Below are 19690 nucleotides of genomic sequence, written 5' to 3'. Positions count from 1 at the left end.
TTTCTTCAGAGCCTAGGCTGCTGGCTTTGGCTGACACCAAATACTGTTTCTATCTACCTCTTGAACTTGTTTCTCCTCTACCTTAATTAGCCCAACAGGTTTGATTATCCTGCTTAGAGACCAAAAGACAGGGATTGTACCTCGTCCCCAGGGTCCTGATTATGGCCAGAGGCCCAGGCTGCAAAGAAATGGAGGCAGCAAGTACCAGTCAGTGCTGTGAGGGTCTTTATTAGTCATATTTCCTTCTTGGCTTACAGCCCAGGTGAGGCCAGGAAGAGTCCATACAGTACGGCTATTGCCAAGGTCAGGAAGGTCAGCAGGCCCAGTGGGGCCAGCAACCCCTCCTGTGATGGGGCCTCTGGGACCTTCGCTGGAGGAGAATCCTTGCGTCGCCTGCTCCTGCCATGGCTGGGACTTCCGTTGGCAGCATGTGGCTTTGGGCTGGTTGTTCCAGCAGTGGCTCCAATACCATACATGGGCTTGGTGGTGCTAAAGGGCCTGGCATGTTTGTCCACCCACTGCAACAGGGCCTGTGACTTCCACTGACAGATGCTGAGCAGGGCTAGAACGTCACCTTCAGCAGTGTGTGAGTCTATTGGTGGTTGCCCATACAGGCGGTTATAGATGCTGCCCAGGCTGTAGCTTTTCCTTGGACCGCGCTCTGAGGGGCTGCTGGCTTGTTCCAGGGCCTTTAGGGCAGCGATGCTATCCACACAGAAGGTACTGTCTAGAGGACTGGTCACGTTCAGCATAGCAAGCTCCACCTGGAGCAGGGGAAAGTCATAGCGGTCACCATTGTGGGCCACAAGGCAGCAGGGCTGCGGCTGGCGGTGCAGGAAGGCTTGGAGCAGGCTGGCCACGTTGTCGTCGAAGCGTTGACGCCCGTAGGCTTCCAGCTCAGCTGTGCTCAGACCTGTGATCTCACTGGCTCCGGGGCTACAGGCTTTCCCTGGAGCAATGCACAGAGAGAGCTTGTCCACCACACGGGGTGGCTTGGGCACTGGAGGTGGCTTGCCCCCAGAGACGGAGCTGTTCAGCAGGGCCTGTCTGTGGACAGCCAGCAGGCACAGCTCTGTGATTTTGGGCTGAGACAAAGGCAGGCCAGTGGCTTCCAGATCCAAGAAGATGAGCGTCTGCATGGGACCATGGGGCAGGGCCTGAGAGCCCATGCTGAGCCTGAGGAGGAGGAGCGGGGTAGATGAGTAGCAGCAGAAAGGTCTAAAGTGGGGGGTGGGGGTGGGGGGTCGGCCCAAACACAGCTCAGCTCTTCCCCTCAGCTGGGTACCACCCAGGGCCCATTTTCAGAGCAGGAAGCTGGATGGTAGGGCTGTTTTCCCTGTGGGATGGGTAAACTGCTCTCCTTTTGAGGGAGGCCCTTCCCTAGTGCTGACCCCCTTCAGGGTGAGGGGAACCTGCCCTTTTCTGCCTTATCCCATAACCTTAAGGGCCACACTTACCGAGAAGCAGGCAGCAAGGCACTCTGGCGGTTCTGCCTCTCGGGCAGCAGTAGCTCAGGAAGTGAAACTGTCCACCCATAGGCCTGCCTCCTGAACAAGGCCCGCCCTGCCTGTTAGTCAGCCAGGCCTGGCCCTCGTGTGCTAAACCCCTCCCTCCCTAAGCCTTCCTAGAGCCACAGCTGTGATCCTGCTAGCTGAAAGACTGGACTAGTGCTCCACGCTGACAACCCACTTAAACTGGGTTGTCTCCAGGATTCAAACATGCCTGAGTCTCTGCCTTGAGCTGCCTGTCCCTAGTCCTTGACCCATTTTCCAAGGCCTTCTTCCCTCCTGGGAAAGGGCTGCCTCCTAGGCTACACTACAGTGGTTTTTCCCATGGCCCCAGCCCAGAGTCATGACTCAGGATGATTCCTGGAAGAGGGGCAGGGTGTTTCCTCAAAGCAGATCAGTTACCATAGGGATCGTCTCCACTCCAACAGGGGAGGCGAGGGAAGTCCTGTAATCAAGCTAGTTCCCAGTCGGCTCTATCCTTCCCTCTCAGCCACACAAAACAGGAAACAAAGCTTGTGTTCTCAGCAGGAGTTGCAGTTTTAATCAGTGGAAATGGCAAAGACAGCGGTGGGAGCTGGTGCCACCGTGTGGCTGGATGCTCAGGCCCTCAGCTACAGTCCATTTCAGAGTCTTCCAAATCTGTCTCCACAGCACACAGGTCATCCAGGGCTGTCTCTGAGCCAAAGGGAAGAGGGTTCTGAGGTTAACCTGGGGCTTGGGAGTCCACCCATCCTCCCCAGCACCACAGGAACTAACCAGTCCCTTCCATGTTCAGGCTTTGCTCCCACAGCTACTGTGAGCAAAAGTGATACAAAAGCAGTTTGGGCAGGTCTTTCTGGAAAAACCGTGGCTCAGCTAGGCCAATTCAACAGACATGATCAAAGGGCAGCCTAGCATACTCAAAGAACCAGAGCAGTAAGGTAATATCTGCAGAGCCAGGAATGGCTCTGGTGGCAGGGGAGACCCACTGAGGTCCAGCAAAGGAGTCTGACTTTTTTCATGCGCCTCAGGCAGAGGGACATGAAGGCTACAGGGTCCTCTTGCTGACTGACGTACCTTCACAGTCAGTCACGTCAGGAAGGGCTCGAATCAGCATGCTGACTCCTGGCATCACCTGGTCATACTGGTGCAGGACCTCGACACAATGCACAGTAAAGAGCTTGTCCTTCTGAGACAGGCTGTGCAGCAGCAGCACAGTGTCCCGCAGGCAGCGTACTGTCTGCTTCTGCTGGTGCGTCCTTGGACCCCCTGCCCGCCGCACAGTCAGCCATTGTCTGTGCAACATCACGGTGAGCGCTCTGACTGCCTGGGGTGAGAGGGGGCACAGACTGAGGTCTGATGACTTACTTAGCCTGGCCACTTGAGCAAGACTGCCCTTATCCAGCCGAGCTACCATGTTGTTGGCCCCTGGCCACTCACCTCCATGTTGCACTGGCAGTCAGAACCAATGCCAGGGCGGGAAGGGCTCTGCACACCCAGCTTGGCCAAGAGCCATACTACCTGGAACAAGAAGAGTCGGTATTCATCCCCTGCAGGACACTTGTCTACTTGCCTGCACAAGTGGGGTCTGAGCAGTGGGGACCTGGATCTCACCAACAGCTTACCTCTTCCAGGATGAGGCCCCACAGCCCAGGTGGCATTACCAGGCGACTCTGCTGAGCACCACTGTAACCCAGGGTGCATCTGTCACTGACAGACTAACCAAAATGAATTTAGCTCCTGTTTTCCCACAGAAGGGAAGGAGACCCCGGGCTCTTAGGAAGGGGGGGAAGGGTGTGCGGTGTCTGGAAGTCTTACCTCTTGTTCCAGCTGTAGCCACTGTGTCTCTGAGGCCACTTTGTCAGGCCTTGATGTAATGTACATGTATAGCCTCAGGAGAAGGCAGCCTTCTGAAAAGGATGCCAGCCTCACTCAGGGCCCCCTTTTCACTGTAGCCTGGGGCACAAGTACAGAAGCCCTTGACAGGCTCAGTCCTAGTCCCGCCCTCCCGCTACAGGACAGTTGAGCCCCAGCCTGCCCTGCTTTACCTGAGTGGGAGCATAGCTGCTGCGCAAGGCTGTCATGGTCCACCAGAACAGAGAGCAGCTTCACAGCCAACAGCACACAAGGCAGCGGCAGCTCTGAGCTGAGGCACTGTGGCAACACGGGCAACACACAGGAGAGCCTGCAGCATGGGCACAGAGAGGACTTTTTACAAGAGGACACTCACTGCAGTGCCACATAGGTTCACATGCTGGCTTGACCATCGCCTCCTTGCTTCAAAACCCACAAATGGACAGGCACTAGCCCTCACTACAGGACTGTTGTCACTTAGAAGGCACATGCCTGTAATCCCAACCCTCAAGAGGCAGAGACAGGACAATGAGTTGGAGATGAGCCTGGGCTAGATGCAGCCATGTCTCACCACCACATCACAAGCCCTCATTTACCCTGAAGATAGGTGCTCCTGTGGCTCTATCAGCAAGTAAAGGGGACCCGCTACACCCTAGGCTCCTTCCTATGTCTGCACTCAAACAGGGACGCAGGCCCATACCTTCAGCGTGTCTATCATCAGGAGTGATCGGGGCTCTGAAGCAACAGCATGGACATGGCTACAGCCATCTTATGAGGCCATTCAGAGCAGGGAAAACCATTCTTCGCCACTTGTCAGAAAAGGAACCTACTATGGAGGTGTGTGTGTGTGTGTGTGTGTGTGTGTATATATATATATATATATATATATATATATATATATATATATATATATATATATATATATATATATATATATGTATCATTTCCCCCTTAGGTCTGAGACCATGGGGCAGGTACAGCCATGGAACCAGGTCCCAAGGGCTTGATCTGCTCTAGCCACACTACCTACAGCAGCATGAGGGAGAAGTGTGGGGTGCGAGAGCAGCCACGAGCCTGTCTGTATGTACCAGTTTGTATATATGTGGCATTTTGGCATAGAGACTATGCATCTGTATGTCATTAGAAAGTACAGGCTCACTATTTGGGGTAAACCTGTTTGATAGCATTTTTTTTAAATGATTTTTTTCAATGTGCATTCATGTTTTGCCTGCATTTGTCTTTTTTTTTTTTTTTTCAGGACAGGGTTTCTCTGTGTAGCCTTGACTGTCCTGGATTCACTTTGTAGACTGGCCTCGAACTCACAGTGATCTGCCTGCCTCTGCCTCCCAAGTGCTAGGACTAACCACACTTGCTTCCTGCATTTGTCTTTAGGAGGGTGTCCAATACCCTGGAACTGGGGTGACAGAGAGTTGTGAGCTGCTATGTAGGTGCTAGGAATTGAACTTGGGTTCAGGAAGAGCAACCAGTGCTCTTAACCGCTGAGCCATCTCTCAGGCCCCATTTTATAGCACATTCTATAAACAGGCAAGAAGTTGGGGTGATCTTTAGCTGCCAGGTACTATGGATCTCTGGGAAAACACTTTTATCTGCTTTTTTTTGTTGTTTTTTGTTTTTCAAGACAGGGTCTCTCTGTGTAGCCTTGGCTGTCCTGGACTCGCTTTGTAGACCAGGCTGGCCTCGAACTCACAGGGATCCACCTGCCTCTGCCTCTGCCTCCCGAGTGCTGGGATTAAAGGCGTGCATCACCACGCCTGGCTGGAAAACACTTTTAACTTGGTTGTTCTCTGGCCCAACGGTCCTACTTAGTCCACTATGGCCCTGGAACATAGCTGGAAAGTTTCTACCTTTGGTTTCTAAGTTATTTTTTTCACACCCAGAAGGCCTTCTTTTTACCATGAAATGTTATGCCAGACACCTATAATCCCAGGACGTGGGAAGCAGAGGTAGGTGGATCTCTCAGTTCTAGGCCAGACTGGTCTACACAGCAAGTTCCAGGCCAGGGAGGGATATGTAGTGAGAGACTGTTTCAAAAAGGAAAACAAAAGTTGCACACAGCACCAGTATACAAAAGTCCAGGATCATGCTCTGGCTAGGGGGCACTGACACTGAGCAGAGACTGTAGGCTTTCTGGCTACTCATAGCCAACTTTACAGCCCTGATAACATCTGCCCTGGCTTTCACCAGAAGATAAAGAGGAAGCTGTGCAGTTCATCTTGAGCACACGAACATGATGACATCTACAGAGTATTTTGTGGGGGGATGCGTCTGAAAGCAGTGGGCAATGGTTTTCACAGTAAGTGGCTTGGAACTATCCTAACATGTTTGCAATTTCAGACAAGTTTTCCTGCTTCAGTACAGGGATTATTTAACAAATACTGCCTGAGTATTTAGACTGAACCAGGCTCCGGGTGAAGTTAAGTGCAGCGTCGGGAGTGTCACCTGAGCCAGCAACTAAAGCAGCTGGCAGCACGTGGGGCTCTGAATACCCTGTGAGTCAGCAGAACAGCAACAGGAGTCTACCAACAGACCTGGGGAGTGTGTGGCTTCTGGGATTCATTCAGTAAGCAAATAATAAGCAACTAGCCAGTCTAAGTTGGGCCTGTGAATGGCAGTTCTGCCCCGTGTATTGTTTATACTGCACAAAGCACCACATACACGTTCATACATCACTTTAGGACAGATAAGACTGGCCAAAAACTACCATGTGGGAAACATGATCCAGAAGTACTTTTAAGAAAAAGGAAAGTTGGACTGGAGAGATGGCTCAGAGGTTAAGAGCACTGTCTGCTCTTCCAGAGGTCCTGAGTTCAATTCCCAGCACCCATATGGTGGCTTGCAACCATCTATAATGTGATCTGATGCCCTCTTCTGGCCTGCAGGTGTATGTACAGACTGAGTACTGCATACATACTAATAAATAAATATATGAAAGAAAGGAAGAAAGAAAGAAAGAAAAGAAAGAAAGAAAGAAAGAAAGAAAGAGGAAAGTTAGCCAGGCATGGTGGTGCATGCCTTTAATCCTAGCACTCGCACGCGGATCTCTGTGAGTTCGAGGCTGCCTGGTCTACAAAGTGAGTCCAGGTCAGCCAAGGCTACACAGAGAAACCCTGTCTCAAAAAACCAAAAACCAACCAACCAACCAACCAAACAAACAAACAAACAAAAAAAGTTGAGCGCAGAGTTAAGACACGTTTCTTAAGATGTGGTTTCATTGTGTAGCTCTGGCTGGTTTCAGACTCAGATCAACCTGTTCTGCGTCCCAAGTGCTGCATTAGAAGCATAGGCCACCACGCCTGGCAGAGACAGGACATAACCTGCGTCTGGGCCATGATAGTATTTTTAACACAGAAACTGACCTCTTCTTTTGTTTGTTCTGATTTTTCAAGACAGGGTTTTTCTGTGTAGCCTTGGCTGTCCTGGAGCTTGTCCTATAGACCAGGCTGGCCTCAAACTCACGAGATCTGCCTGCCTCTGCCTCCCAAGTGCTAGGTGGTGTGCCACCACCACCCATTGGAATTGGCCTCTTACAAACATGCTTTGAGAGAAACAAATGGAGGGATGGATGGAGGGCAGCCTGGGCACTGCTTATAATTCTCCCAATCTTGCTCTTGATGTTCTCAACTCCCAAGTTAAGAATATATATATATATATATACATATATATATATATGTATATATATATATTTTTTAAAGATTTATATATTTACTATATATACAGTGTTCTCCCTGCAGTCCAGAAGAGGGCACCAGATCTCATTATAGATGGTTATGAGCCACCACGTGGTTGCTGGGAATTGAACTCAGGACCTCTGGAAGAGCAGCCAGCATTCTTAACCTCTGAGCCATCTCTCCAGCCCAATTTTTTTTTTTTTAAAAAGATTCATTTCTTTCCTACATGCATGCCTCATGGGTTCCTTGGAATGGGGGTAACATGGTTGTGAGTTACTACGTGGGTCTTTTACAAGAAAAGCAAGAGCTCTTAATTGCTGAGCCATCTCTCCCACACCCAAGTTAGTAATGTATAACAATGTTTTTTTTTTTGTAAGCTAGATTCATTATGCTATCACTTTCAACAAACCCCTCTGAAGAAACAAGTGACCTGGGGTTGGGGATTTAGCTCAGTGGTAGAGCACTTGCCTAGCAAGCGCCAAGGCCCTGGGTTTGGTCCTCAGCTCTGGAAAAAAAGAAAGAAACAAACAAGTGACCCGTGACTCATAATTGATGTAGACACAGCTGTGCATGCTGGTGCACACCTTCAATCTCATCACTTGGGAGGCAGAGGTAGGTGGATCTCTATGAGTTCAAGTACTACAAAGTGAGTTCCAGGACAGCTAAGGCTGTTACTCATAGAAACTCAGTCTTGGAGGGGAAAAAAAAAAAAAGGACAAAGGTCAGCTCACAGCTGTAGACATTCCTGAACTCACTTAAATAACACTGTGCTCCATGTCCTTCACCTGAGCCATATCTCAGGCACAAAAGCTTTTGTTTGTTTGTTTTTCTCGAGACAGGGTCTGTTAGTCTTGGCTGTCCTGGACTCACTTTGTAGACCAGGCTGACCTCGAACTCACAGCGATCCTCCTGCCTCTGCCTCCCGAGCACTGGGATTAAAAGCGTGCACCACCACACCTGGCTGGCTCAAAGGCTTCTTAACTCAGCTTTTGTCCAGGGGTGAGGCCCTCTTCCACAGTGGCTTGTTAAACCCTTATTGCATGTGCCTTGGCTTACCTGGCCCCTTCCCATCACTTTAGAATGCCCTGAACCAAGCCACAGCTGAGCAGTGTTAAGGCAAGAGGTGAACAAAGTGCAAGAGGCGCAGGTTAGGTCTCAAGAGGCCAGGGCGGCCCACAGGGAAGCAGGCCTCCTGTGATTCTTTATACCTGGGCAGGAAATCAGAGGAAGCGTTTTCAGCTAATGTCACCAAAACTTTGAGGCACTGGCTCAGGACACTGGCTTGAAAATGACCTGATGTTGTAGAAGAGAAAGCCAGCAGCTGTAGAAGCATCTTCAATAGTGGATGCTGGTTTTGGTTATGAACATCCTTCCTGGTGGCTGAGGTCGTATCTGCACAAGGCTGAGGTAGGTGTCCTTTCCTGGCCGCAGCAGCATCTGTGTCCATGCCTGACAGTAACAGGCAGACGACTGCCTCACTGTGGCACACCAGGTGCTGAAGGATGCTAAGCGAAGCTACAGAGAAGCCTTCCAGGCTATAAGTGGAGTCCTCTGGGCTGGCCTCAATCCCAGAGCTCATGCAAGGGGAGGGTGTCGGGGAGTCCCCGGGCGCCCCACTCTTCTTAGCTGGGGCTGAATCTTGCAAAGCCTGGCAGTATAAACCGATGAAAAACTGTACAAGAGGGAGGAGGTGCACAGCTCCAGGAAGCTGGCTGAGCGGGAAGACTCTTCCACTTCCCTTTGTTAGGTCTCCATCATGTGAGCTCTCACTCCTGGCAACCAGATGTAATCCAGTGAATGCCAAGGTCTGTGCTTCTCTCAGGGCAGAAGGGGAAAATGACCCATCCTGAGAACTGACGGTTCTGAGGCCTGAAATCCCAGCCAAGTTACTGGAAACAAAACAAAATAGCGTAGGTCAGGGACCCCAAATGTCAGTTGGCCAAGTTCTTTATCCTCCCCAAACATGCCATAAACCTCACATGTTGGCCAGAACCAGAAGGGCACACAGCTTGTGAAAAATTTCCCAAACAAGCTTTCTGGGTGTCTCCTGCTTACCTGAGCCCCGGTGGCTGCAAGAGGGTGCCAGCAGGGCCCTCAGAAGAACTGCTCAGAAGGTGGCAAAGACTTAGAGATGACCCAGGGACCAACGGTTGCTTCAGGAGCAAGTTTATCAAAACAGAACCTGCAAAGGACAAGGTGACTCTAGAATGTTCTGATATGGGAGAGTCCTTCTTTCCTCCCTCCCTCCCTCCCTCCTTCCCTCCCTTCCTTCGTTTTTTTGAAATGTCTCACTGTTGCCCTCTCTGCCTTGAATTCATGATTCCCCTGCCTCAGCCTCTAAGGTACTGGGATTACAAGCCTGACACTGGAGACTTTTTGCCCTCAGGGGGAAGAGGTGAGTAGCCTTTAGACTCACCATCCCATAAGCTACTGAACTCTGTTATGATGCTTATGGGGGCAGAACATACCTGTTTTTAGCCTTTTTTATTTTTTATTTTTTGGTTTTTCCAGACAGGGTCTCTCTGTGTTAGCCTTGGCTGTCCTCAACTCGCTTTATAGACCAGGCTGGCCTTGAACTCACAATGATCCGCCTGCCTCCTGAGTGCTGGGATCAAAGGCACGCGCCACCATGCCTGGCCCTTCTGTTCTTAGCCTTTAAAGACAATCCTTTTACCTATCTATCCATCAATCAATCACTATCTACCTATCTATGTCATATACTTACCTACCTACCTTTCTGTCTGTCTGCCTATTGTTGCGTAGATATCTCCCACCTCTGGCTCTGGACCATTGAGATTAAGGCATGCACTACCACACCTAACTAAAATTAAATTTTTCCTTCATTTATGGGCATGGGGGATGTGTGCCACAGTGTGCATATGGAGATCAGAAGACGACTTTTGAGCAATGGGTCTCTCCTTTGATCATGTGGGTCCCAGGGATTGAACTCAGGTTGTGAGGCTTACTGATCGCCACCTTCACTCACTAAGCCATGCCATCTAACCAGACCACATTGTTTTGTTTTTCTTTTAAGGCACAGACTCCTATGTGCCTGAACATGCTAAACCTCATGCCTAGGACGGGGTTCTCAGACAGTTCCCCTAGGCAATTCTGTGGGTCACAGAAGAAAAGGGAGCCATTCAGGCTCCTACAGAAGAGCAGGTGTTCTGGTACCTTGAGTGTGTGATCTCTGCGCCCAGCTGTCAGTAGGGATTTTCTCCTGCACATGTGGCTTCGTGGCATTCTCTCTCAGACTGTGGGTTTTATTATCTGAAACTAGAAAAAAATGTGAACCAAAGGCTGACCATAAAAGAACAGGTATTCCAGAAACTCCTACACATAATATGTAAAAGATTGGATGATTTCTTCTTTAAACTCAGTCCAAACCAGAGCCAAAGCATCTCCAGGCCCCTAAAAAGAACATCTGTTTACCTCCCTTAAAATGAAGCAATGTGGTGGAAATAGTGGTCCCCTACTTTACACACGTGAGTCATCTGTTTCACACGGCAAGCCATGATTAAAGGTCAGTTAGCTGTTTACATACAGAGAAAGTGGAGCACAGAGCTGATGCACTTGCCAGGTCACAGAGGCTGGGAGGAGTCTGGCCGGGACTCACACCCAAGTTGCTGCGCTCTGCCTGCTTGTGACCTACTGTGCAGTGCCCTATAAGTTGAGTCACCAAAAATGTGGTTGCGGTTTCCCAGGACACCAGTGACTGTGATTTGAAAAGGCTGATGGTGTGATGGTGGGCAGACAGGCTGTGTCTAATTATATGTAAGTGGCACAGCACAGTCTCAGAGTCACCTTAAAGGACTCTCCAGCCTCAATAAGCTCTCCATGTGTCAAACTGTTGATGCACAGAAGCTGGGAAAAAGAACCTAAATATCGTTATTTAGGCCCTAGTTGGGGAAGTCCATTATACAGCAATCAATTACTAACAGTCTGACTTACCCTCTTGGCCCACCAGAAATTTGTCCTCTGCCTCTGTCTGGCAGGGGTGGGAGAGTGGCATGTTAGCACTAAAAGACTCCTTTGTAGGGAAAGTTGTTTTTCCAGTGTGTGGAGAACATGCTTCTGACTTTGTAACCACAGAAGAGCCTTTCCTAGGGCTGGAAAGAATTAACTATGAGAGCAAAGTTATGGTGGTTTTAAGTGAAAACCACTTAAAATACCTGGTTATTAAATTTCTAGCATAAACGTCTCCTGACCAGACATTTTGACTAAAGGTTTCATCTATTATAGATGTTAGTCTGTGTCAAAGGTAGCATTTGTTTTCACAATCTCTTAGGCATCCGAAAAAACCAGCTATTACTCCTTACTATTTCTAATTTCACCAAAAAAAAAAAAAAAGAAAGAAAGAAAGAAAAGAAAAGTTTTAAATGTTGAACACCCAACTTTTAGTAATCAGTTCCTGGATCCAAAAACTTTCAAAAGAGAGTCTATCATGCCAGGCAGAGGCAGGTGGATCTCTGTGGGTTCGAGGCCAGCCTGGTCTACAAAGAGAATCTAGGACAGCCTCAGCCGTTACACAGAGCAACCCTGTCGGAAAAAAGAGTCTATCACAGGGCTGGAAACAGCTCAGCATTAAGAGTGAATACCTGGGCTAGAGAGACGGCTCAGAGGTTAAGAGCACTGGCTGCTTTTCCAGAGGTCCTGAGTTCAATTCCTAGCAACCACATGGTGCCTCACAACCGTCTATAATGAGATCTGGTGCCCTCTTCTGGCCTGCAGGCAGAACACTGTATACATAATAATCTTTAAATACACACACATTAGCCAGGTGTGGTGGCGCACGCCTTTAATCCCAGCACTCCGGAGGCAGAGGTAGGCGGATCAGTGTGAGTTCAAGGCCAGCCTGGTCTACAAAGCAAGTCCAGGACAGCCAAGGCTACACAGAGAAACCCTGTCTTGAAAAACAAACACGCACGCACGCACTAATCTTTAAAACAAAGTGGGTCTATTAGAAAGTGTACTGAAAACTGAGTGAGCTCCTCAGCACTGATGGAACATCACCAGGCCTTCTTCCGGGTAAAGTGGTGAAGACAGACTTCCTCATCTCTCCTGTCTCACCCGAAGCATGCAAGGCAAGGAAAGTTAAAATTCACACTCTGCCTAAAATGAGCAAAGGCAGGAGAATGTTCTATACCAGAAAGAGATCAAATTTCAAGGCTGATATTGACACATGACAGACTGTTGTGGGAGGCAGAGAGCGGAACACAGATCATTAACAAGCTGAGCGCATCTGGCAGCAAAGGGAGCGCTGTAAGACAGAGGTCCGGGATAGCACATGAGCAAAGCGTTTTAAGGAGCAGGACTGAAACACACTCATGCTTGGGGAGGAGGTAGCAATGTCAATTACATAAGAACGAAGCCTGCTCTGTTTTCAAAGTGTGAAGGAAGGCCTACCCTGAGTGTGGTTAGTGCCACACCCTAGCCTGGGGTTCAGGGTTTAATAACTGGGTTATGGGCTGCGCGCCAGGGCCTCTCTCCCTGCTTCCTGGCCCGCTCAGCTGACTGCCTTCCTCTACGTCATGGACGTACTCCCCGCACTATGAGCCAAATAAGCCTGCCTTTTTTTTTTTTTTTTTTTTTGGTTTTTTGAGACAGAGTTTCTCTGTGTAGCCTTGGCTGTCCTGGACTTGCTTTGTAGACCAGGATGGCCTCGAACTCACAGTGATCCACCTGCCTCTGCCTCCCGAGTGCTGGGATTAAAGGCGTGCGCCACCATGCACGGCTCGCCTTTCTTTTTTTTAAAGATTTATTTATTTATTATTATGTATACAGTGCTCTGCTTGCATGTACTCCTGCAGGCCAGAAGAGGGCGCCATATCACATTACAGATGTTATGAGCCACCACGTGGTTGCTGGGAATTGAACTCAGGACCTTTGGAAGAACAGGCGATTCTCTTAACCACTGAGTCATCTCTCCAGCCCCTAGCCTTTCTTTCATTAAAAAAAAAAATATCTACCCAACCTTTTCTAGTCTCAAGGAATTATGTTAATAGTGTCCCATTCAGAGTAACCACTCCAGAGTGAGAACATTTGTAATGTAAAGGCTCACACTACTTAGCCCACACCCTTCAGGAAGATGCCCTTCCTTCAGAACAATCCAGATCATTGTCAAGCTTTCTGTAGAACAATGCAAACTAATTCATCCGCCAGCACCTCCTTACCTGGTGTGGGAAGCAGAGGGGGCAGCTACTTTATTTGTTCGCTCATTGCTCTGAATCTTCGTTCTTAACTCATTCATTTCTGCATCTTTAAACTGGAGTTCAGACTGCAATGATTGGAGCTGAAGCCAAAGAAAGATATTTGTGTTAGCACCATAATATACATACAAAAGTAGGTGCATGGTGGTGATGCACGCCTTTAACCCAGCACTCAGGAGGCAGAGGCAGGTATGGTGAATCTGTGAATTTGAGACCAGCCTCATCTATATATTGACTTCCAAGGCAGCCAGAGTTACACAGTAAGTCTGTCTCAAAAATAAATAAGTAAATCCAATAAGCCCCTTAGCTTCAAAACCTCAAGCTGGTAAAGGGAAACAATGAAAAATATATTACCAAGTCTGCTGTGATATAAATGTCCTCAAATGTTAGCCTTTCTTCCCCTTGAAAAATACTCTGGAAAGACATCAGACTCTATTGTGGAAGCAGTTTATGAGGGTTCTGAAACCATCCCCATTATTTCACTAGCCCTGGTGACTCTAGCAGACACTCAGCACACTGGGCAGGGACTGAGGATGACGTAAGATGAGTGTAGAGCTGGTGAGACGCCCTTGCTCAGCAGGAACATGCTTTGTTGGCCCACCCTGTCCTGTGCTCTCGGTTTTGGTGCTTGTCTGTTAACTGGCTTTAGAAGTACAGAATTCTAGGTCTTCCTGCAAGTCTCAGCAGATTGTCTAGAAGTTTTAGCAAAATCTATGTGTATGTGATGTGTGTGCTTAGCTTTGTATGTTTGTGTGTCATAAAACCAGAAAGAGGGTCACAGGAGGGAGAAAAGTCCCGAGCAAGTAGGAAACTGGGAAATGGGATGCATGCAGTAGGAAAGCAGAGGGAGGAAATGCAAGGGGGCTTGTCGCAGGATAGCCCATCAGATGCAAGGGGCTTGTCCCAGGATCCCATTGTGAACCCCGAGACTGTGAACTGTAACCCTGTCTCTTGTGTGGTGTGGTTCAGCCCTAACTCTCACCTTTAATCCAAGAACTTTCTGTTTATTGTAAACAGGTGGTTACGGTGTGGTTCAGCCCTAGCACACACCAATCCAAGACCTTTCTGTACAAAGGATTTAATAAAGTTAACCCTAGGTCAAGAGGTGGAGCATGGGTCAGGTGTGGTGGCCGCACACCTGTAATCCCAGCACTCGGGAGGCACAGGCAGGTGGATCTCCATTAGTTGGAGGCCAGCCTGGTCTACAAAGCGAGCCTACGACAGCCAGGGCTACATAAAGAAACCCTGTCTCAGAAGAAAACCAGGGAGTGGGGGTGGGTGGAGCAAGAAACCAAATGACAGGGATTAAAGAGTAGGGGGTGCTTTGAGTTGAAGGGTATTTAAGACAGCATGGATAAGATTTTTTTTTTTTTGAGACAGGGTTTCTCTGTGTAGCCTTGGCTGTCCTGGACTCACTTTGTAAACCAAGCTGGCCTTGAACTCACAGCTACCTGCCTGCCTCTGCCTCCCGAGTGCTGGGACTAAAGGTGTGTGCTGCCACTCCCAGCCTAAGAAGGGGCTTTTGAGGTTTTAGCTAGCAAGCTCTTTGGCTTTTAGTTTTTTGGCTTTTTCCCCTGGGTTGTCAGCTGAGCTAACAAGCTTTTGGCTTTGAGCTTTTTGGGTTTTCCTCTAGGACGTGAGCTGAGTAGGAAGGTCAGCTGGGTACTTTCTCTGCCTCTCTGAGCTAGCAGGGTTTTACCCCAGCATCTCCTTAATCTTTATTGGTAAAATCAAATGTTTGGGATTTTTATTTTTTAAAAACTAGGGGCTTACCTAGCGGGCACCTAGGTTTAATCCCTAGCACTGAATAAACAGGGCAAGGCAGCAGTTATGCCTACTGTCTAGCACTCAGGAGGCAGAAGCAGGGTTCAGAAGTTTAAGGCATCCTTGGCCACAAAGTGACTTTCAGGTCAGCGTGGGCTACACTTCCAGATCAGAATAAAGGTAATGTTTGACTGCCCAACAACGTTCTCTCTGTGCTGGGGACAAGTATTAAGTATATAAAATTTGCTGAGCCGGGAGTGGTGGCGCATGCCTTTAATCTCAGCACTCGGGAGGCAGAGGCAGGCGGATTGCTGTGAGTTCGAGGCCAGCCTGGTCTACAAAGTGAGTCCAGGACAGCCAAGGCTACACACAGAGAGACCCTGTCTCGAAAAAACCAAAAAAAAAAAAAAAAAAAAAAAAAAAAATTTGCTGAAAGAGGTAATGAAGGCAGACAGTAGTCTGGTTATTGCCCACTCCACTGTTCTGATACTTTAAAGAGGGTGGGAGTGCACATCCTGACTGAAGATCGAGATGTTCTCCTTTGAACACGATCTCCTTTTCCTACCTGACTGTGATTTAAATGACAGTTATTATCTCTTTGGATACAGGCACCTTAACTAACACCAGGCAGCTGCTGCTTTAATAATGTTAAGTTTGAGATGAGAGAAACTTAGTCTTTTTTTGTTTGTTTGTTTGTTTACCCCTTTCATTTGGTTTTTTGAAACAGTCTCAGGATATAGCCCAGGCTGGCTTTGGGTTTATGGTAATCCTGTTATCCCAGCCTCCATGCTAGCATTACAAACTGAGGAGGCCCAAGTCTGAACTGTGCTCTGGAGATTTGAAATGTATGAGCACAAGCCTGGGAGCTTCAGTGAGAACACACTGCTGACAGAGCAGCGGGTCTCACAACAGAAAGCCAGACACATCTGCTTTAGTCATCTGAAGCCATGGAGGTGGCAGCTAATACATTTCTTTCTGGCTAAGCCAAGTCAAGTGAATTCTAATCTACCAAAGAACCCTAATTCAAGCTTATTCCTAGAAATTCTAAACTAGTGGTCCTGACAAGACTAACAACCACAGCAAAGTAGAGATTCTTCTTAGTCTTTTCCAAACCAAATGCAGCCCCTGGAAGAAAGATATGTGACATCCACTAAGACCAGAAAGTACTTAAGACAAACAGTGGTTGAATATTTCCAGGCAGCAGTGCTTATTGCTTCTATTTTGTTGTTGTTTTTTGTTTTCTGAGGCAAGGTTTCTCTATGTAGCCCTAGCTGTCCTGGACTTGGTCTGTAGACCAGGCTGGCTTTGAACTCACAGAGATCCACCTGCCTCTGCTTCACAAGTGCTGGGATTGAAGGTGTGCACCACGGCTGCCAGCCTATTTTGTTTATTTCTTAGAGACAGTGTCTCACTGTGTAGCCTTGACTGGCCTGGAATTGACTATGGAGTCTAGGCTGGCCTAGAGATCCACCTGCCTCTGCCTCCCAAGACTAAAGGCATACACCATGCTCAAGTCTTGGTTATTGCTTCTTTTTTTTTGGTTTTTCGAGACAGGGTTTCTCTGTGTCGCCTTGGCTGTCCTAGACTCGCTTTTGTAGTCCAGGCTGGCCTCGAACTCACAGAGATCTGCCTGCCTCTGCCTCCCGAGTGCTGAGATTAAAGGCGTGTGCCACCACGCCTGGCTCTTGGTATTGCTTCTAATGCAATTCAGTAAACAGGCAAAACCACCATCTGTAGCATGCAAACCAACTGTTCTGGGTCACCTTTTTGGAGAACTCCTTTTCTTTTTCACTTAGCACTTGAGTCTTCTCTTGCTCAAGAAGGAAGTGTGATCTCCTCTGTTCTTCTAGAACAGATTCTGTCTGGTGCAGTGAGTCACGCAAAATTTTAATCTCTCCATTCTTGATTAGGACTTCTTCTTCCATTGCTTTCAGCTGTAAATTATGTCCAACCAATGGATATTCAGAATACACTTGCCACATACAGATTCTTTCAGCTTTGGTTTAACGCTATGGGTCATACACTCCACAAACTAAACTTCCACGTTATATGCCTGGCTTTCTTACACACCTACAAAAGCCATATGAGAGATGTCTGATTGCTTGGGAAACTAATGAAATAGTAACCACTATGATGACATGTTACTCATATAAAGAGACAGGCTGTGGATGCTGGAGAGATGGCTTAGCAGCTGAAAGCACTTACTGCTCTTACAGTGCACTCAGGGTGCTTTCCCAGTGCCCATATCAGGTGGCTCACAACTAGACGTAACTCTAGATCCAAAGGATCCAACACCCTCGGCCTTCAGGCATATGCACGCATGTGGTGCATATAAACTCACACAGGCTCACATAACATACACAGAGGAAATAAAATTTCAGCCATTTATGGGACTGGAGAGATGGCTCAGCGGTTAAGAGCACTGCTTGCTCTTCCAGAGGTCCTGAGTTCAATTCCCAGCACCCACATGGCAGTTCACAACTGTCTGTAACTCCAGTTCAGAGGATCCGACACCCTCTCACAGATATACATGCAAGCAAAACACCAATGCAAATAAAATAAATAATTTTTTTTTTTTAAGTTTCATCCATTCTTTCCCTAGCCTTTCATTTCAGGGGAATGAAGCTAGATGCTTGTTTTAAAACTTTTATACATTTTACACAATGCTTTTAACTACCTAAGTGAATGCATTAGCTACAAACACAACAAGTTAGGGCTGGAAGTAGGGCTTAGCAGGAGAGTGTCTATGTGTGCATCTGTGGAGGTCAAGCTCCAGGGTTAACTCTCAGCATCAGAACCAATTAGCAAAAACAGAAGAGCCCAAAAGTGACATACCTTTTCTTTAAGTTCTTTGTATTGTGCCTGAAGTACTTCTAGTTCAAAATTCTCTTTAACTGGAGCATTTCCTCTGTTTTTCCTTACAGGACTATTTGATAACCCATCTAATCGGCAGGCCTTATGAGCACCTGTGTAAAAAGTAGTTCCCATTAAGTTGAGAATGGTGGCACAGAACTGTAACCCCACATTTAAGAGACTAGCCTGGTTATAGAGCAAGAACCTGTCTGGGGAGTAAAAAATAAATAAAAATAAAAATAAATAAACAACAACAACAACAACAACAATAATAATAATAATAAAATTATATATACACACACATATCATATATACATATATACAAATATATGCATACATATATACTTCAGGATTCAGTATGTACCCAACTCTGTCATAAAATGCTAAAGGAATCACTCCTGAAAGCCAAGGTGAGAAAGACCAGGGAACAATTTTTAATCAGTATTTTCCAATCTCAGAACATGATATAAACTCCTAAAGAATCCTTATTGGTAGCCTATCTTTATCCCTCCTCACCCAGTACATACCCTTTATATCCTCACCCCACGCCAAGAGTCTCAGCTAACGGCTGAAAGGAGATTTCACTGGCTCTGACTATGATCTACCGTAAATATTATTTACTGCAATACGCTAGGCATAGGATCTGCTAGTCCTTAAAGACCAATGGGGAACAAAATGCATACATTCCATGGGGGAGGTGAGACTGAAGGGATGGATTAAGGTAAAGTGGATGATATGTGATGTATCAACAAAGAGAGAGGAGTTGCCTTGTGCCAGTGGGTGGAGAGGAGCGCCCAACCACTGCCATATAAAACACGTGGCTAGCAATCAGTGTTTTATAATGCCTGGAGAGACAGAGGACCACATTTCCAGAAATAATCCTATTCTTTCGGATGCTTTACGTGCTGAGTACGGATGCAAGGTGCCCACCAAACTCTTCTGACAGTTCACAACATTTCATTTATTCCCCAAGTAGATTGTAAACTCGAAGAAGGAAAGAAGAGTTGGCACTTCTTGCCTAGTGCCTGTGGCTGTGGCCACTCCTAATCTATGGGCAACTTGCAGACATTTTTGGGTGTGTAAGAAACTCTTTCATCTCTTGCCTCTGTCAGGCATTTTCTATGCTCCTTCTGCGCAAGGGTTACAGTGGGCTGCGTAACATCTAAATCCTTTCAACTGGGCAGTGACAGTGCTAAGGTGGTCATAGCCATGTTTCAAGAAAAATATAATAGCCGGGCGTGGTGGCGCACGCCTTTAATCCCAGCACTCGGGAGGCTGAGGCAGGCGGATCGCTGTGAGTTCGAGGCCAGCCTGGTCTATCAAGTGAGTCTAGGATAGTCAAGGCTACACAGAGAAACCCTGTCTTCAATAGACATATATTGCATCGAGGTCCGCACCACCCGGCCGCCGGGGGACAGGCCCTGCAGGCACTCACTGGGCAGGTTCCGAGGCGCGACTGGACATTGGCTCAGGGCCTGTGACGCGAGGATGTCGAGTTCCTCTAGGTCGTCCGCTGTAAATTCCGCGTGCGCGCCAAATGGGTCTTCAGGGTCCGGGACTGTGGTCTCAGAGAAGCTCCGGGCCCGCTTGCTCGGAGGGTTCTCCATGGCCCGGGACAGCCCAGGGAGAGCCGCCGGGCCGCCGCTCTGTTTCCTGTAGCTGTTCGGTGCGGGTATCCCAGCCATGACTTCCTTCTGCCCGCAGCATCCGAGGACGCCAGGCGAAACCCTTGTCCACAGAAAGCCGGGGTTGGCCCAACCGCCCGCGCGCCGCCGAGCCCTTCAGCTAAGCCTACGGGCCAATCAGCTGCCAGTTAGCGGGCACAGATGGATGA

General features: G+C 48.1%; 2 protein-coding genes across 4 annotated transcripts; both read right to left on the bottom strand.

Annotated features, from left to right (window-relative positions):
* Positions 1-208: 208 nt before the first annotated feature.
* On the bottom strand, positions 209-2030 carry TREX1 (three prime repair exonuclease 1). Of its 2 annotated transcripts, none has more exons than XM_084752750.1 (2): positions 1911-2030; positions 209-1176 (listed from the first exon to the last, which is right to left on the bottom strand). In XM_084752750.1, exon 2 carries the CDS (start codon positions 1167-1169, stop codon positions 252-254), a length of 918 nt encoding a protein of 305 aa, XP_084608876.1. In that variant the 5' UTR covers positions 1170-1176; positions 1911-2030; the 3' UTR covers positions 209-251. The 2 variants fall into 2 exon arrangements, with proteins under 2 accessions (XP_084608876.1, XP_084608875.1); XM_084752749.1 differs by lacking the exon at positions 1911-2030 and adding an exon at positions 1458-1900.
* Positions 2022-19646, bottom strand: ATRIP (ATR interacting protein). Of its 2 annotated transcripts, none has more exons than XM_084752636.1 (13): positions 19292-19646; positions 17839-17969; positions 16767-16937; positions 13204-13322; positions 10982-11139; positions 10205-10306; positions 9086-9212; positions 8239-8919; positions 3536-3672; positions 3306-3397; positions 2928-3008; positions 2565-2814; positions 2022-2183 (listed from the first exon to the last, which is right to left on the bottom strand). In XM_084752636.1, the coding sequence occupies exons 1-13, from the start codon at positions 19539-19541 to the stop codon at positions 2116-2118; spliced, it is 2367 nt and encodes a 788-aa protein (XP_084608762.1). In that variant the 5' UTR covers positions 19542-19646; the 3' UTR covers positions 2022-2115. The 2 variants fall into 2 exon arrangements, with proteins under 2 accessions (XP_084608762.1, XP_084608763.1); XM_084752637.1 differs by having other exon boundaries at positions 3306-3394.
* Between the last annotated feature and the right edge of the window lie 44 nt (positions 19647-19690).

This window comes from Acomys minous, assembly GCF_964271855.1.
Source record: "Acomys minous genome assembly, chromosome: 13".
Taxonomy (NCBI): Eukaryota; Metazoa; Chordata; class Mammalia; order Rodentia; family Muridae; genus Acomys; species Acomys minous.
The sequence above is the reverse complement of the archived record's forward strand: the minus strand, read 5'-3'. Positions and strand labels throughout refer to the sequence as shown.